This window comes from Mus caroli, chromosome 7 (assembly GCF_900094665.2).
Source record: "Mus caroli chromosome 7, CAROLI_EIJ_v1.1, whole genome shotgun sequence".
NCBI lineage: Eukaryota > Metazoa > Chordata > Mammalia > Rodentia > Muridae > Mus > Mus caroli.
The window spans coordinates 47,980,799-47,998,918 of NC_034576.1; the positions used below are offsets into that span (position 1 = coordinate 47,980,799).

The following is an 18,120-nucleotide window of genomic DNA, read 5'->3' on the forward strand; positions in this document are numbered from 1 at the left end:
CAGATGACTGCGAGCCACCATGTCGTTGCTGGGATTTGAACTCAGGACCTTCAGAAGAGCAGTCAGTGCTCTTAACCGCTGAGCCACCTTTCCAGCCCCATAAATATCTTTTAAAATATAATTATGAACTTAGTTAATATATTTTGCAGAAGAAAACATCATTTAGCCAGGTAGGTGGTATATGCTTTTAATCCCAGCACTCAGGAGGCAGAGGCAGGGGGATGTCAGTGAGTTTGAGGCCTACTAGGGCTACCTAGTGAGATGCTGTCTCAAAGCCAAGTACAGCATCATTTGTAATGGAAAACCATGTCAAAAGAAATACATCATTGGTAATAAAGAAGCCAGAAGCACAGATTTCTTTATGTGCACATGTGTGGGTGTGTCAACACAAAACCAGAGCTCTCATCTTAAGGGGAATAATAGTTTATTCTGGAGCCATTTTGAGCCATGGCCCAGGAACACAGATTCCAGATTACCTCAAATTCTATCGTCTATCATGGAAGCAGTGTCAAACCTGGGACACACGGCTGAGGTGCCTATTTAACATATTAAAGCGGACCTGGCCCCCAGGTTCTCTCAGCAACACTCAACTCCTAACTCTTACAGGGCCACCATGGCTGACATCCCCCATCCCCTGCCCTGAACTCTCCAGGGCTATACCTCTGTGCCTCCTGGCTGCTGCACCTGGTTCCCCTCTCTCCCCTCTCCCTTCCCCTCCCTGTCTCTTCTCGTGGCTCAGGGTCACGTTCACTCTGGACTCTCCCAGATGTCCCCGCCTCTGGCTGTGCTCTCCCAGATGTCTATAATAAACCTTCTGCCCCAGCACACCCATCAGAGGATGCCTGGAGTATCACTGTCAGGTAGGAGGATGACCCACATCCTCGGAGACTGAGCTTCTTACTGTTCTCCCCTTAGACTAGACAGTGAGCCCCGGGGGTCCTCCAGTCTCCACCTGCCCAGTGCTGAGGTTGCTGGTGCTAGCATGGTTCTGGGGGTCAAACTCAGATCCTTATCATTGTGAGACACTTTACTGACTGCCATCAACCCGAGACACCCCCCCCCCCACCCCCCACCCTTACTCTCTGGTTACCCTAGTACTCTCTATGTAACCCAAGCAGGGCTAAAGTTGCCCAGGTTGGTTTTGAATGTGCCCTGTGGTTAAGGCAAGCCTTAGACTTGTCTGGCTAAAACAAAATTTTAATATACAGTCAAGCACTGGTAAGAGATGGCGTCGTGGGAAGAAGAACTAAATAACACATTTCTAAAGGGCTTTTTGAAATTACATCTGGCGTGAAATATGTGAGTCAAAAAGACTTGGGCTTTGTTGAATACATTAATCAACAAAAAGCTCTTAGCCGTGATGATGACTCTGAAGTGGAAGCCTGTCTGGGCTGTTCCTTCCAGAGGCTGCGCAGAGTCCTCCAGGACGCCAGAGGCGCAAGCGGCCGTCATTCCGGGCGGATCGCGTGTCGCGTCGGTCTTTCTTGGGGGCGTGGGCGCAGGGCCACGGCGCGCCTGCGCAGAGCAGCTCCGGGGCGGGTCCTGGGCTTGTCAGCCCAGCGAGGAGAAGGAAGGAGCCGGCTGCGTGCGGTGTGAGGGGCGGGACCGGGCGGGTTGCGGAGGGTAGGCACGCGGAGGCCGGGCCATGCGTGCGGGCCGGTGTGCCGCGGCGCTGCTGCTGCTGCTACTGAGCGGCGCGGGGCGCGCGATCGGCTCCGAGGACATCGTGGTAGGCTGCGGGGGTTTCGTGAAGTCGGACGTGGAGATCAACTACTCGCTCATCGAGGTGAGCCCCGGCCGCGCGTAGCCGGGTGGGCTGGATGACCCTTGGCCAGACTCTCGACTGCTCTGCACCCTTCCCCAGCCGCGCCGAGGAGCGGGAAGGCCGAGAGGGTCTGCCCGACCCCGGCTCCCCCATACCAGGACCTCCGAAACTCTAATCTGCCCAACCCATATTGCAGAACTTGGAAACCACACGTGTCACTCTCCGTACTAAAGACCCCAAAGGCTCGGACTTACCGCTCCTCCATCCTCCCTGGGATGCATTTAAAGATGATCGATTCCCATTGCTAAGTCCTGACATGGAACAGTGTAACAACCTCTGGGGCTGCGAAGCTGCCCCACCTTCCCCACCTCTCCTTTTTAAAGTTGCCAGCCACCTTGCATAGTTGCTGGAATTACACTAGAGATTTGGGAAGTTATTTTTGACTGAGTCGAAAGTTAATGTGAAGTGGTTATCAGCCCGGTGGGATTCTGACCCAGAAAGCCTGTGAGAAGAGGGGGTGGGGTAGAAGTAGACACAGGGGACTGGAAAGAGAGCTAGGCCAGATTTTCCCAGGAGGGCTGGTAGTGCCGCCAGAGAAAGGAGGGAGATGGGTAGAGGTAAAGGCAGGTGCCCAAGGAGAAATGTGGAGGTGCCAAAGAGAAGGGCACCCGAGAGCCCTTTGAGCTGTCCCAGTGGCCACCTTTAGCGTGTCACTTGGGACTGGGGAAAAAGGTGAGAAGCTGTTCCCACCCTGAATTCCTGTGGGCTTAGCTTTTCTTCAAACCCCAGTTTTTACCTGGAAGGTGGGGTTAGAGGTGGTGTGTGGTTTCCCAACGCGGAGAATCAGCTGTCATTGTCCAGGCTTTCTCTGTACTGCCCCTCTACTTTGTTGGCTGATTTATATTTGATTTTCCAATTTTTTGAGACACAGTCTGGCCTCAGATTTACAATATACCCAAGGCTGGCTTTGAACTCTGGACACTCTTGCCTCTGTTTCCCACAGTGATGGATTATAGGAGTATGCCCTGGTTCCATGTCACCAGGTGCCGTGCCACCTACTGGCTTTGCAGCATTGGGCATCTCAGAAGCTGCCTTGGAAGGCTTTTCAGCTTGAGCTTTCTGCAGCTTTGAGAGGAAGGAGAGGACAGTCAGGGGTGTCAGAGGACAGTCACCTCACCCCTAAGCACTAACAGGGATTAAGAGAGCAGAGAGTAGGTTTTGTGGTCCATTGTGAACTGTGGTGCTCCAGCCCTAGGGCTCCTTGTCCTCCTCTCTGAAGCAACCCATCCTTTTGTAATCTCTGCTTACAACATCAGACATCTCATGCATGTTATCTCCACGGAGGGTTTTCTGAGCTGTACTTCACAAAAAGGCTTGTACTGCATGGTCCAGAGAGAAGTATAGCAGCCATGCTTTTGATTTTGAATTAATGGGCTTCTTAAATACATAGTATAGTGAGAGTTTGAGTTTTTTTTTTAATCACAAAAAATATTATATGTTGTCATTTTAATCCCATGTGTGGGACATGGGGCTGCCTCAGATTGTCCCCAGTATCTGACGATGATCTCCCTCAGGCACTAGCAGGACAAGTTTTGCCAGCTGCAGATAGTTTCTGTTAGTGTGTGACATTTGGAATTCTGGGGACTCTTCAGAGGGAATATAAATGCTAGGGCCCTGAGAGGTGGGGTGTTGGTTGGTTGTTTTAGATATCCTGACAGTAAAGATCAAACTTGCCCTGAGGAACTGGTTGGTCACCCCTAATCAGCAGGAAGCAAGCAGTCTAGCAATGACTTCGCCCCCTTTCCTTTCTATCGGTTTTTCTCTCCTATCTTGTGTTAGGGGTTGAAAGGGTGGAAGGAAAGGGGGTGGAGAAGGCTGGAAGAAAAAGAACCCACAAAGTAGCTAAAGGTATGGTTACAATGTAGCAAGCCAGAGTACAATAATAAACAGCAACCAGCAGATCAAAATGAGTGTTCAAAACAGCCATTGACTGAAGAAGTCAGTGGGACCGGGACCCCTCAATACAGGGAGTCCTGGACAGAGCAGGGGGTCTCACAAACAAGTAACAATGTATGGAGATGATACCATCAAATCAGGTGCTTATAACAGCGAGGGGAAAATGATGGGGGAATTGAGGAATCAGCTGGAGTCCTGGTTGTGCTTTCTCTCCATGTTTGAGTGTAACACTCCTGAACTTGTGGCTTCCCCAGGCACTTTTATATCATAGGAGGAAGAATAGTAACATCTGTTGGGAATGGTCCACCTTCCAGCTGTGCTCAGTGATATTTTTCTTCTGGGGTATTTTGCTGTTCTTGTCCCTTCCAAGGACAGGGATGGGGCCAGCCAGTCCTTGGAAGCCACTTTGAAACAAGCTTGCTTAGGTCTGACAGGGAGAAGGGACATCACTGCTCCCAGAGCCAGCTCCTGAGTGAGTTCAAACAGCATGTGACAATTTACCAATATAGTGTCTTCTTCTTTTTTTTTTTTTTTTCTCCAAGACAGGGTTTCTCTGTGTAGCCCTGGCTGGCCTGGAACTCACTCTGTAGTCCAGGCTGGCCTTGAACTCAGAAATTCACCTGCCTCTGCCTCCCAAGCGCTGGGATTAAAGGCATGCACCATCACTGCCCTGTGAGTGTATTCTATAACATGTAAATATTATGGGTATTTCACGGTCTTTCCTCCCCTTCCTCCTCCTCCTCCTCTTCCTCCTCTTTTGGGGCATGCCCAGGCAGCCTGGAACTTGTGATCCTCCTACTAGGCCTGCAGGGCTGTGCAGCCATGCCCAGTCTCCCACCACTCTTTTCAGCCGTCTTCCCTCTGTTTCTACCTGAGGTGCCTTCCTTCAACAACTATTTATTGGTACACGCTGAAGACTTGTCCCAGGTGCGGGATCATAGTGCAGTAAAAGGACCAGGGCTGTGACATTCTGTCTTTTAATAGTAGCCTGTATAGCTAAGAAGAAGAATTTCGTGGCTGGAGACATGGCTCAGCTCAGAGGTTAAAAGTACATGCTGTTGTTGCAGAAGACCGGGGTCAGTTCTCAGTACCCACATGGTGGTCTACAACCATCTGTAATTTTAGTTCCGGGGGATCTGACACCCTCTTCAGACTTCTGCAGGTATCAGGCAAACTACATGGTGCACAGACATCTCTATGCTAAATGCTCATTTACATAAAAGTAAATAAATCTTAAAAAAAAGAATTACAGGTTTTAGTGGTGTAACAGTCAGAATTCATATCAAAACTGGGTTCTTGGATTTGGGGGGATGGTTCAGTCAGTGAAGTGCTTGCTGTGTCTTATGAGGACTCAAGTTCCGTCCCCAGAGCCCATGTGATTAAAAAGAAAAGGCTAGCCTAGCCTACTTGGGTGAGTTCCAGCCCTTTGGGAGACCCTGTCTCAACAGATACGGTGGACAGCTTCTAAGGAATGGCACCTGAAATTGTCTTTTGACTTAACACCCTCCCTTCCCCCATGAGACTATGTCTCCTGATAAGTGGCCATCTTTAAGCTGCAGGGCATGGCTTAGGTGCAGCCTTCTGGTCCTCTGTGCTGGGGCATATGCAGCCATGCATTTGAATCTCTTTATCGCCTAGAGCATATTCGCTTTTATGCTTAACTGAATAGCTGGGTACTAAGCAAATACATGGCTGTATGGGCTGTGTGGCGCGAGCGCTACAGTCCATACCTTCTTTCACGCTGCTCCTTCCAGAGTGTGCTCTGGGGCCTGGCTGCTTAGGTTTCCTAAGACTCCATTGGATCACATCTGTATTTTTTCCACAGAACATCATTTTTTAAAAAACGTGTTTATGTGTATCTGTATGTGGCTGCGTGCTCATGAGGGCAGTGCCCTTAGAGGCTGGAAGTGGGCACTGGATCCCCTCGTGCTGGAAATGAATTCTGGTCCTCTGCAGGAGCTGCACGTGCTCTTCATTGTTGAGCTGGTCTCCAGCCCCAACATTCATGTTTTAGAGGTCAGGCCCTTTGATGTAGTCTGACCTGCGTGTGTCTTTACAGATTGGGAAACTGAGGCTCAGAGTCATTGAGCCACTCAGGATAGCTTAGGGAGTCTGCCTGTAACCCTCTGGCTGATGGCGTGAGGGGGCTTTTTCCTTCAGAGAGAGATTAAATAGAAGACACTTCCTTTTGAGTCTGAACTCGGGGCCTGGCGCTTACCACTTGGCTGTGAGTCTGCAGAGCCACGCTGAAGCAAGGTGTCTCTGTTTTTACCACAAAGAAACCCAGCCCCTGGAGGTATCATGGCGTTGTCAAAGTCACCCTTGTAGGGGAGACCCTGGTGTGGCTTTGTCCCTTTCTACTGAGCAGTTTGTGCCTGCAGAGGCTTTGGATGCAGCAGTTACAGGATGCAGGCATTGGGGCGAGTGAAGGCATTAGGTATCTTTCACATTGTTCCAAGGATGGCAGTGAAGGGTTTTAGGTGGGTATTTCTCTAAGCATCTAGAGTCATTTGGGGCTAATAATGCAGGCTCCAGTGCTCATTGCAGACCTGCCCAGGAATCTCCCTCCTGACTTGTCCTTGTCTCTAAGTTGTGCTGGTGTGGGACCGAGGGACAGGGAATCCTAGATTTAAAAGCATCTTATGGTGTGTCTGCGCATGCTGTGCGGGAGGCCACAGGATGGCTTTGTGAACTCAGTTCCTTCCTCCCACCCTGATGCTGGTTCCGGGACTTGAGCTTAGGTCTCCAGGCTTGTGCAGTAAATGCCTTAACCTGTTGGGCATCCTGCTGGCTTGGGAATGTGGATTTTCATAAGTGCCTTGCTAATAGCAAAATTAGAAAGTTTTAGACTCAGACATTTACATAAACAAAACAGAAGTCAACTACTGAAGCCAAGGAAAAGCTTCAAAGAATGAGACTTTAGGGGTAGGTTGAAGGTGGTTTCTCTAAGAAAAATATAAATGACATTATTCTGGGGTGCTCTGTCTTCTTTCCCTGTGTCCCTGTAGCTGTTTCAGCAGCTAGCCTGTAATAGGTGCTCAGCTACCACGGGCCAATAGAATGCATAGAGGTGTCATGTGGTAACTTATTCTCTAAGCCAATATTAGAGCTTTAGGGTTTTTTTTTTTCTCCTTTCTTTCCAGATAAAGTTGTACACCAAGCATGGGACTTTGAAATATCAGACGGACTGTGCTCCTAACAACGGCTACTTTATGATCCCCTTGTATGATAAGGTAAGAGGTAGAGGGACTTCAGTCTCTATGAGTGACTTTTATGATAGGAAATAATTAGTGTGCCCAAGTGACAGTGGTGGCCAGGAGCATGGCCTTTCTCCCATGTGCAAACATTTTGTTGTAAAGATCAGTGGAATGCAGATTTCCAACGGTTGAGTGGGCTCAGTGGGGCTGCATGTCTCTGGCACGTTTGGCAGTGTCTCCAGATATTGCCCATCACCGCCACAGAGGGGATGCTACAGGCAGCTTAGCAAGAGGAGGCAGGGGTGAGCCAGATGTTCTTAGCGCTGCACAGTTTACGGCAGTTGTCGTATGTGCTGCCATGGAAAGACTTGGATTCCATAGAATCTTGTGTTTTCTTTTAAGAAATATTTCAAAAACACCCATTTGTTTGTTTGTTTGTTTATTCATTCATTCATTCATTCATTCAACATGTGGAGAGTGGGAATGGGTACAGCCTGCCTACTTTGGGGTGTGTGTGTGTGTATACGGTGCAGGGGAGAGGGAGAAAGAGGATCAGACAGACAGAAAGCAACCTTAGGGAGCCAGTTTTCTCCTACCTTTTTGTGGGTTCCTGGGATGGAACGCAGGCCGCCATGCTTGTGCAGCGAGTTCTCTATCCACCATGACATGTCGCCAATTCAAGTCCTTAGAACTCACACATGGGTTTCCTCATGGCCATCTCCTTGCTGCTAGATGGAAAATTCTGGGTGTTCAGAATCCAACTGGCTGCCCCTGGAATCCAGCCACCACCACTTAGAAGAGCCTGGTGTAGGATTTTTATTTCAGACAGGGCTGTTTTGGGTGAATGAACTACACTTCATTGTGTACCCAGGGCCGTCTGGTCTCCTGCCTTCACCTTTCATGGCTTTCCTTGTAGGGGGATTTCATCCTGAAGATTGAACCTCCTCTGGGCTGGAGTTTCGGTAAGTGAGCTGAGTAACGGGGCGCTTTGCAGGGACCGCAGTGCACACTGGTCATTTTCCGAGAAACTGCTCCCTGGTCTGTAGTAACTCTTTCTGAAAAGACAGCTCTGGTAGAGTCAGTTCATTGTGCAGGCTAGACACAAGAACAGGACCTTCTTCCGGTTCTGGTACTAGGACCAGAGCTGTTTGTGGTTTTGGGTCTCATGTGTAGCCCAGGCTAACCTCAGACTCATTGCTTTCTTGTGTCAAGCTCATGCAGTTGAGCTTACCAGTGTGTGCTGCTGTGTCTGGCTCCCCCCACCTCTAAGCAAAGGGAAGTGTTTGAACACTATAAGATTCCGTAGTAGAGTCCTGATCTGTGTGGGGCTGGGATGGTGGCTCTGTGGAGGGAAGACTTGTCCTTGGGCAGTGAGAATGGTCCTTGTCTATAGTCTGTACAAGAGTGGGGCCCGAGGGGTTCCTTACAGTGACAGAAGGGCCCCTGCAGCTTCTTTCTCCAGAGAAGCCCTATTTCAGGAAGGTTGGGGCCCAGGAAGCTGCAGAGGGCCAGCCTGACTGACCCCCCGGGGAGTTTGGGTCACTTTTCTGACCTGCCCGGCCTCTTGTTTCCGCTCCCTCCAGCCAGCCCTTCTCATGAACTATACTTCCAGAAGTTCACAAGCAGTGAATGTAACAGAGTCCTGCAGATATTTTAACAGAGCTGAGTTTTACAGAGTTTACACGCCTGGCTAACTGGCAGATAATGTGGTAGAACTGTTAGCACCCTGGCAGCCCGCCACGGTGCTCATTAATCTCCTGCAGGTGCCTACAGATGACAGTCCTCACCTGGAGTGACAGGGGCTCTGATTTTCTTCCTGTGTTAAAGACTGAGCCTACGGGTCCTGTATAAGCGGTGTCTCCAGCGCTCTTAACATGTTTACTTTGGGATTTTCTTCATTTCCGTACAGGGAGTTGTTAAGTTGTCCAGGCTGGCTTTGATCCTCTAATCCTTCAGCCTCAGCCTCCCGAGCAGCGGTGTGTGATTAGAGCCTGGGGCACCATGCTCTGTGCCGGTGCATTTTGTTTTGAACTTGAACTAAGTGAAATCCTACAGGCTGCTCTTTGTGTCTGGTTTCTTCCAGACTTGCTTAGGATGCTCACCTGTTTTATGTATGTATGGTTCTAAGTCATTTCCTTCGCTGTGTAGGAGTCTCTGTGTGTGCGCGCACATGCATGTCTTAGTTAGGGTTTCTGTTGCTGTGATAAACCACCATAACCTGAAGCCTCTCCGGGAGGAGAGGGTTAATTTCAGCTCGCTCTCTGTGGTCCTCACTCCATCGCTGAGGGAAGCTGGGGCTGGAACTAAAGCAGAGACAGTGGAGGAAATCCACATGATAGCTTGCTCGCCCTGGCTTGTTCCACCAGGTTTTTTTGTTTTTTTTTTTAAACACAGTTTTTCTTATACATCTTTCCAGGGATGACATCACCCACAGGGGGTGGACCCTCCCACATCAATCATTAATCAAGAAAACGCTCTATAGACTGGCCTATAGGCCAACCTGATGGAGAGATTTTTCTCAGTTAAGATTCCCTCTTTCCAGATAGGTCTAGGTTTCTATCAAATTGGCAAAAAACAACCAGGACTTATGTGTGTGTGTGTGTGTGTGTGTCTGTATGTGTATACACATGTACATATGTGTGTATGTGAAGGCCAGAGGTTGATATCAGGTGTCTATCTCAGTCATTCCCCACCTCAGTTTTGAGACAGGCTGTCTTACTGAGCCTGGAGCTCACTGAGTTGGCTAAGCTGGCCGGTCAGCCATTGAGCCCCAGGGATCCTGGGTCTGTCTCTTCAGTTCTGGGGCTACAGATGCACACTATGCGCCCCTGTGCTGTGGGTGCTGCTGGGATCAGACTCAGGCTTGAGTGGCAGGTGCCTCACCGACCTCACTGTCTCCTCAGCCTTTTCTAGTGTTTTAAAAGCTCAACTTTCGTTTCTATTGTGGTGAGCCTTTTAGTGTTCTAAAGTGAACACATTGTGTTGACATTGAAGGATGGGATAGATTCTCTCCATACTGGTATTTGTGAGGGGTTGGAAGCTCTGTCAGAGGGATGGTGTGTGTGTGTGTGTAAGTATACATGTGGCAAGATTGAGTCAGGGCTGCCTCTTCCTTTTGTCATTGTCCCCTTACCCTGCTCTGCTCAAGTCCCTCCCCATGTGGTTCCTGTTGTCATGGAGCTGACGGACTTTGTTAGATATGGAACAAAGTGCGGGATCACATTGGAGCTGTGTCACATGCTCTGTGGAAAGATCCTCCGACCTTTTCATGACTCCACTTATGCCTCTGAAATCTTGAATCTCCTGAAGAGTTGAATGCACTGGCCTTGGTGCCTAGTACAGAGTGGATGCTTTGGGGCTGGGGAATGGCTCCATTGGTAAAGTATTTCTTGTGTAGGCCTGAGGATCTGAGTTCAGATTCCTGTCAGAGCCAAGCAGGGCCGGCATGGCTCTGTAACCTAGAGCTAGGGTCAGAGGAGAGAGAGGGTCCCAGCCAAGGCAGGGAGATTCGCTCCAGGTCCAGTGAGAGACCCTGCCTCCAAAGCTGTGGAGGCCGACGACCAACACTGACAGCTAGCCTCCAGGTGTGCGAGCACACACCCAAGATGTACCCCAACGCCACAGCATTGTGGTTCTCGGTGACCCCTCAGTGATGGACGCCAGGTGGCTGGGTGGGTCGGAGGAGAGCCCTGATAACTTCTGCCACACGAGGGCATCACATGTAGAAACACGTAGATGGGTCTGGCTGGGAAGTGTGTCCCCAGCACACATGTTGCCTTGGGTCTCATGTCCCTACCTCTCCTTTGCCGGTTTTCCTGCAGAGCCAACCAACGTGGAGCTGCGTGTGGATGGTGTGAGCGACATCTGCACAAAGGGCGGGGACATCAACTTCCTGTTCACCGGCTTCTCTGTGAATGGCAAGGTCTGGCTCCGGGCTGCCTCCTGTCCTCCACACTGCTCTGCCTCGTCTCCTCTCAGCCTTATAAGAAGGGAGGTGTCTGTGCCCATAGGTCACCCGCAGTGAGCCTCAGGGGTCTGTGGTGTGTGGGAGTCAGCTTGAACATGGAGGATGTCCTGTGGTGGGGGTGCAGATAGGGAGATGCCCAGGACCTGAGTTGTTACACTCGCTGTGTTAGAGCTAGGTTGTTAGGCTTGCCATGTTAGAGCTAGGTTGTTACACTTTCTGTGTTAGAGCTAGGTTGTTACACTTGCCATGTTAGAGCTAGGTTGTTACCCTTGCTGTGTTAGAGCTAGGTTGTTACACTTGCTGTGTCAGAGCTAGGTTGTTACATTTGCTGTGTTAGAGCTAGGTTGTTACACTTGCTGTGTTAGAGCTAGGTTGTTACACTTGCTGTGTTAGAGCTAGGTTGTTACACTTGCTATGTTAGAGCAAGGTTACATTTGCTGTGTTAGAGCTAGGTTGTTAGGCTTGCTGTGTTAGAGCTAGGTTGTTACACTTGCTATGTTAGAGCAAGGTTACACTTGCTGTGTTAGAGCTAGGTTGTTACACTTGCTGTGTCAGAGCTAGCCTCAGCTCCTTCTGGGGAGGTTCCTGCTGGAGGTGGCTCCTCCCCAGGCTCTGTGCTGCTGGGGACCAATGTGTAGACTTGCAAGTCCTCCTTTACGTTGAGAGTGAGACCCTCAGCTCTGTTTCCTATGTGGATTTCTTACTGGAAGATGGGATCTTGGGCATGTTTCTTAGAGATTTGTAAAATAGTGATACTTTTTTCAAGATTTATTTATTTTTATTTATGTGTGGCTATGTATATGTGAGTGTGTGTGTCCTTAGCGGCCAGAGGCATGGGACCCCTGGAGCTGGACTTAGTTACTGTAGTCACAAGCTGCCGGGAACCTAACTGCAGGCCTCTGCAGGAGAGCACCTGAACCAGGCACCGAGCAGCTTCCAGCCCCCTCTTAGACTCAGTGGAGCTCTGTCCCCTCTCCACCCAGCCCCCAACAAAGCTTCCCTGACTACTTCCACATCAAATAGGCCCTTGACTGAAAGAAAAATGTTTTAGGTGCCCTGTGGGGAGCAGAAGTAAGCATTAAACTCCTCCCTGAGGAGGGGCCTTGGCTGGGTGAACTGCCCGTTGGGCCCCAACGTCCTCCTTCTCACAGGTCCTCAGCAAAGGGCAGCCCCTGGGCCCCGCAGGAGTTCAGGTATCCCTGAGAAGCACCGGTGCCGACTCGAAGATCCAGTCCACAGTCACGCAGCCTGGCGGAAAGTGAGTAGCCATGGGGCCGGGCTGTGGGCATGTGGAGAGCTTTGGGTTGAGGTGGGCTCTGGGCTCGTGTCCTCATCTGGCCTCTTAAGCCAGTCCAGTTTTTCCAGTCCCAAGTTCCTCTTGAAGTGGGGTCCTGTGAGGCGATGTGTAGGAGGTGGGTGATTGGTTATTACCTGGGTGATTGATTATCAGCTACTGACTGGAAAGACCAGGCTCCAGACCTGGGGTACACTTAGCCTTTGGGGTTGGCTTTGGAGCCCAGTAGCCATGGTCAAATCTGGGCGCCTCTGTTTGCTCTTGGACTTGGGACAAATCACCTATCTGTGCTTTGTTTCTCTTAATTTGTCGATGAAGGTCATGGTAGAAGTTACGGGGAAGACAGTACTTGTCTCAGATTGTCCAGCTTGGTGCTTGGTAAATGTTGTGGATGACCGGTTAACTCTGTTAGGATTTAAAGACAGCATCATTTTATCACTTACACGGAAGCCATGTGGTAGCTGGACCTGGCGGTTACTAAGTTAACTTTGCGGCGTGAAATGTAAAGGGTTGTTTAGTTGCACTGTGAAGTGGGGCGAGCTCAGCTGTAACCACTAGCAGGCGTGTCAGGATTAATACAGGAATCTTGGAGCTGGTACTGTAGGAGCCGCTCAGAACGTGTTTACAAAGTCCACAAAGTCCACCCACAGCAGTACCTGATGTTCCTAGTCAGCTTCTGGTGTCTTATCCAACCTAAAATTACTGTTGTTGATGGTGTCTCCTTGATCGGAGCCTAGTCCTGAACTGGTGGAGCACGGGGCTGTGTTTCTTCATGGCTCAGCCCGGTCTGAGTGTCCCTCAGCCAGGTTCTTGGGACCAGAAGGACCTCTGATATGGGGTTTTCTCGAATTTGGTATGTTTTCATACATGCACCATGTTAGTTTCTCAGTGCCAATTATACACAATTGATAATCTGTCTGGCTCATGGTTTCAGACCATGGTCACCTAGCCATCAGCTTTCTGGGCTCCTGGCCCAAGTGGCACACTTCCTGCAGCGCGGCCCCTTTCACCATGGTCCCTACTGCCTCCCAATCAGCAGGCTGATCTGTCAGTTAGGCCAAAGCCCTCCTGACCCAGAGCTTCTCCTCTGAACTCTGCTCTGGAGAACCAAGATTTCAACACCCGTGCCTTCAGGGATAGGACTCACTTCTGAATGTGAACTTCATTTATGTCTGGTGCACATCTTAAGTATGCAGGCTGGAACTACTCATACAGAATTTTACATCATTATTACATGAGACTGTTTCATGGTCTAGAGTTTTCCACTTTTGCAGCATAATATTGCTACTCAAAAAGTTCTGGGTTTTGGAGTTCTGATTATTCCAATGCGGGATGCCCCAGCCTATGCCAGGGGACACTGGGTTGTTGGCCCTCTGAGTGCACAGTGCAGTTTTCCTTCTTCCCGGTACATGGGGAGTGTTCAGAGAGTGGGTTTGGACAGAACTGGATTGAGCAGCTCTTAGAGGCTTACAGGAATCCCCATATGGTCCCTGTCTAAAACTAAGTGAGCACTGTTTTGTGTTTCTCAGGTTTGCGTTTTTCAAAGTTCTTCCTGGAGATTATGAAATCCTTGCCACTCACCCGACCTGGGCGCTGAAGGAGGTGACCTTTGACCCATGCCTGCCGCGGTGTCAGTTTGGGATCAAATGTGGGGACAGATTTAGGACATGAAATGAAGTCACAGTTTCTCCTGATGCCTTGGAAGAACGGGGGTTGTTACCAGAGGGAACTCCCCTGCTGCAGCAGTGCTGCTGCTCCGGGTCCCTTCTGTGGGTGGCGGATTTTATAAAGTCCAGCAACCCTTGTCGCTGCTTTGAGCAGTATCAACACCAGAAATTCCCAGTGAATTTTTGTTGTTTTCCTGTCAAAACCAGAAATCTACAAACATGCTAAATATTCTAGAGGCCTGTTGTCCGTATACCTTAGGGGAGGAGAGCTCTCAGACAGCTGTGTGACTGTTAAGGGCGGATGGGGTTGTGGGCTGTCACACCCTGAGTGTCAGGCGAGTGTTCGAGCCAGAGCCAGAGAAAACCTTTTATTTCAAGGAAAGGAAAAACAGTGATTTCCCTTCTGGTTTAAAATTTCAACATTTTTTTTTCTGTTTTGTATCTGAACTTTTAACCAGAAGTGGCTGAGATGTTAGCAGCAGTCATTGAAGGAATGTCTAAGCAGGGAGTGGCACATACCTGTAATTCTAATACTTTGAATGCTGAAGCAGGAGGATTGCTGTGAGATTTTTGGCTAGCCTGGGCTATGTATAGTGAGTTCTATACCAGCCTCGGTTTGGAGACCCTGTCTCCAAACAAACAAACAAAAAGCCCAAAGAATATTTAAAAGGTTATAAGTGTTTGAACTGTCATATAAAGGCTGATTTCTAAAATATTATAGTAGTTAAATTGCTTTTTGAGGCAGAGAGGCTAGACCCTCTGTCTAGCCCAGGCTGCCTCTAATTCACAATAATCTCCCTACTCCAGCTTCCCAGTGCTGGGATTGCTGGTGTCAGCCGCCAAGTTAGGCTGGCAGGGTTTACTGCTATTGAACCTAAAGACCCTCCTTTTCTTTTCTAGGCAAGTACCACGGTGCGTGTGACGAACTCGAATGCTAACGCAGCTGGTCCCCTCATAGTGGCTGGCTATAACGTGTCCGGCTCTGTCCGCAGTGACGGGGAGCCCATGAAAGGGGTGAAGTTTCTTCTCTTTTCTCCTTTAGTGAACAAAGAGGTAAGCACACAAAAGTGAGGAGCCAAGGTCAGGGCAGGCAGGGGCAGGCAGGGCCGCCGTTGAGCATACCAATGGCGGTTAGTTTCTCCAGTGATGGCACCACAAGGCTGTGGAGGTGGCCGGTGCTCAGGCTTTGACGAGGTTCACACAGTGTCAGGTCCTAACGAACGCCCTTGCTCTGTGGCATCTTGGGTGCATCGTTTCCCTTCCTTGGCCAGTTTTCTTTATTACTGGGAGGAGACTCGCCGTCTTCCCTAGGAAGACTGCTCATTTTTAACTTTGGAAGCTGGGTGTAAAGATTTGTGTTCCATTTACCTGCATGGATCCCCTGGCTTGAGAAACCCATGCATTGACCTCTACAAGTTGGCCTGGCCTTGCCTGTGGCTGTTGGGCAGTCAGAACGTGGAAATAGAAATCTCTTCTTCCTCTCCATAGGATGTCCTGGGCTGCAATGTGTCCCCGGTGTCCGGGTTCCAGCCCCCAGATGAGAGCCTGGTTTACCTGTGCTATGCGGTCTCCAAAGAAGACGGCTCATTTTCTTTCTATTCCTTGCCGAGTGGGGGCTACACTGTGGTGAGTGAGTGGGTGGGCAGGTCTCTTCTGTTCGGGACACCATGGCTTGAGAGGAACCTGTGTGAGTCAGCTTTCCATGTGATGACACGGATGATGGGGTAAACAGACTTCCCGGAATAGAGCTTATCTTAGATCATAGTTTCAGTTCCTGACTGATGGAGGTGAGGCATGAGGGTGTGGGCAAAGCCCGTGGTAGAGAATCCTCTTCACTTCATGGAGGCTGAAGTGCACAGAACTTGGAAGAGCAGCCGGGCTGGGATTTTGACGTGGTGTCAAGGGCATGCTGCCAGTGACGTGGCCTTCTTCCATTGGGTTCCTGAGGGTGCCACCACCTCCCAGCAGTGCGGACAGGCATGCCTGTAGCACAGGAGTGGCTAGCCTTTTGACACTGAAACATGACCCTGCTGTACCCGGATGTTTGGGGGCCACATCCATAGCTATCCTGCGACATACCAGCGCATGAGCTTTTAGGGGAATTTCAGGTCCTAATCATACATATTGAATGGCCAAATGGTGCGTTGACCGTCATGAACACTTGGCCTAGCAAGGATAGATTGAGTGTCCCTAAAACTAAAAACCCCCAGACCTAAAACACTGTAAAATCTGAGGACACTGCTAAGTTTGCTACCAGCCTGTGTCTCTGTAAGGTCTGTGTGACATGTACTGGATCTTGGATTCAGACTTAGACCTGTCCATAAGGTGTCTCATGATGCCCGTGCAGGCACTCCAGCACCTGAGCAGTTCCGCAGTGAGAAACACTTGGGTTGCAAGTGGGTCACAGTAGGGCTTCTCCTTAGACCACCAGCAACTGCAGTTCACGGTCCTCTGGGTTGTTTGGCTGCTAGACCTCGGTGAGCGCTGATTGCTCCATCAGGATGCAGATGCTTCCTAATCCCCAGCCCCCGCTCCTCCCAGGTGCCGTTCTACCGAGGAGAAAGGATCACCTTCGACGTGGCGCCCTCCCGGCTTGACTTCACGGTGGAGCACGACAGCCTGAGAATCGAGGTGAAGCCTCCCAGTGCTCTCTGCAGGTGTTTGGGTTCCCAGCCCAGGGCGCAGATGGTTCAGACGTGTCCACAGCAACACCTGTTCATGGCTATCGGAGGAAATGGGACCGCATGCAGTGGCCCGGGGTACCATAGGTGTACCTCCTCTCTTACGCAGCATCTTCACCTTGCAGAGATAGCTAGGGGTCCCGGTCAGTGCTGTTCTTTCAGTAAGATGTCTTGAGTTCTGTTCCACGTTGGCCATGCAGTAGGAGGCAACAGTCTTTCTGGAAGTTACTATTTCATGATGGGAGAAGCCAGGCCTGTTTATCTAAGCAAGTTAGTGTGTTAGAAGGCGGTAAGGGCTCTCTGGGACAGAAGGGCCTTGTAATTCAGGGCAGGGCTGCAGGGCAGCATCTCATGTTGGTTCTCTCTGAAGGTGACTGAGCTACAGTCTGAAGGGGAGCAGGCGAATTATACCTAAAGTGTGGTGAATGCCAAGGTCTTCTATTTATTTATTTATTTATTTTTGGTTTTTCGAGACAGGGTTTCTCTGTGTAGCCTTGGCTGTCCTGGAACTCACTCTGTAGACCAGGCTGGCCTCGAACTCAGAAATCCGCCTGCCTCTGCCTCCCGAGTGCTGGGATTAAAGGCGTGCGCCACCACGCCCAGCTGAATGCCAAGGTCTTAAGGCAGGAGTGTGTCTGGAGTCTGAGGCACTGAGTGGGTTAGGGAAGCTGGAGAAGAGGGCACAGAGGCTTGGGGAGGTGATGCCTCAGAGCCTGGTGTCCACTTTCCTCTTGTGCTGCTGAGAGTTGGGAGCTACTGAGGAGAGGTGAGATGCGGAGAGCCGGCCTGGGCCAGAGTGGAACCGGGGAACCAGTTACAAGGCCGGCGCAGTGATAACCACATGAGCACAGGAGAGCATGGACCACGTGGTAGGAAGGCATGGTGGGATCTTCACAACACTGTAAATGTGTGTTCATCCTTCTGCTGCGACTTTAAGAACAGATGAAAGGTGGCCCCTGCTGGCAGCTTGCAATGTGGAGGAAGCACCCAGGGGCACCCGGAGGTAGTGTTAGTGAAAAGCCACTCTATATTTTCATACTGTACTGAAAAGCAATCTACTAAACTAGTGCAGGGTCAAAGGAGCAGGCCCCGCCTTCCAAGCTTGCATAGGGCATCTGAGTGTGGGAGCAGGAGGCCAAGAAAATGAGCCTGGAGCCTTTATTGCCTGTACAACCTTGCAGGAAGGGTGCGGCAGGTGCTTGGGCAAAGTACCCAGATGGAGGTCAAATGCAGTTCTTACTTGGTAAAAAGCATGGAGTTTCAAGTGAGGGCCTAGAAGGTTCCATCAGGCCAGGAAGCATCCTTGTCTCACCCGTGTGCTGCAGCACCTGGCACACAGTAAGAGCCTGAGAAGAACGTTGGTTGGCTGTGAGTGAGTAAGGGGATCCTTAGCTGTTTACCACTTACTCGCAGAAGGATTATTCCTAAAAAAAAATTTCTTATTCCTCCTTGCCCCTCCTTTCTTGTTTTGAGATAGTACCACTGTGTGTCCCAGGATGGCCTTAAACTTATGATCCTCCTGGCTTAGCTGCCTGAGTGCTGAGGTCACAGGTGTGTGCCTCCTGAGTGCTGAGGTCACAGGTGTGTGCCTCC

At 50.2% G+C, this 18,120-nt stretch overlaps 1 protein-coding gene across 2 annotated transcripts in view; it reads left to right on the forward strand.

Moving 5' to 3' along the window:
- The first annotated feature begins 1,509 nt into the window (after positions 1-1,509).
- The window catches only part of LOC110297359 (nodal modulator 1), a 51,446-nt gene continuing 34,835 nt past the window's right edge, over positions 1,510-18,120 (forward strand). Inside the window, exons 1-9 of one of the 2 annotated variants that reach the window (XM_021166113.1) lie at positions 1,510-1,786; positions 6,865-6,954; positions 7,835-7,880; positions 10,740-10,840; positions 12,037-12,143; positions 13,709-13,781; positions 14,747-14,899; positions 15,335-15,472; positions 16,388-16,477. In XM_021166113.1, the coding sequence (XP_021021772.1) occupies positions 1,646-1,786; positions 6,865-6,954; positions 7,835-7,880; positions 10,740-10,840; positions 12,037-12,143; positions 13,709-13,781; positions 14,747-14,899; positions 15,335-15,472; positions 16,388-16,477 (939 nt within the window). In that variant the 5' untranslated portion in view covers positions 1,510-1,645. The remainder of the gene's footprint in view (positions 1,787-6,864; positions 6,955-7,834; positions 7,881-10,739; positions 10,841-12,036; positions 12,144-13,708; positions 13,782-14,746; positions 14,900-15,334; positions 15,473-16,387; positions 16,478-18,120) is intronic. The other variant, XM_021166114.1, reaches the window with a different exon arrangement.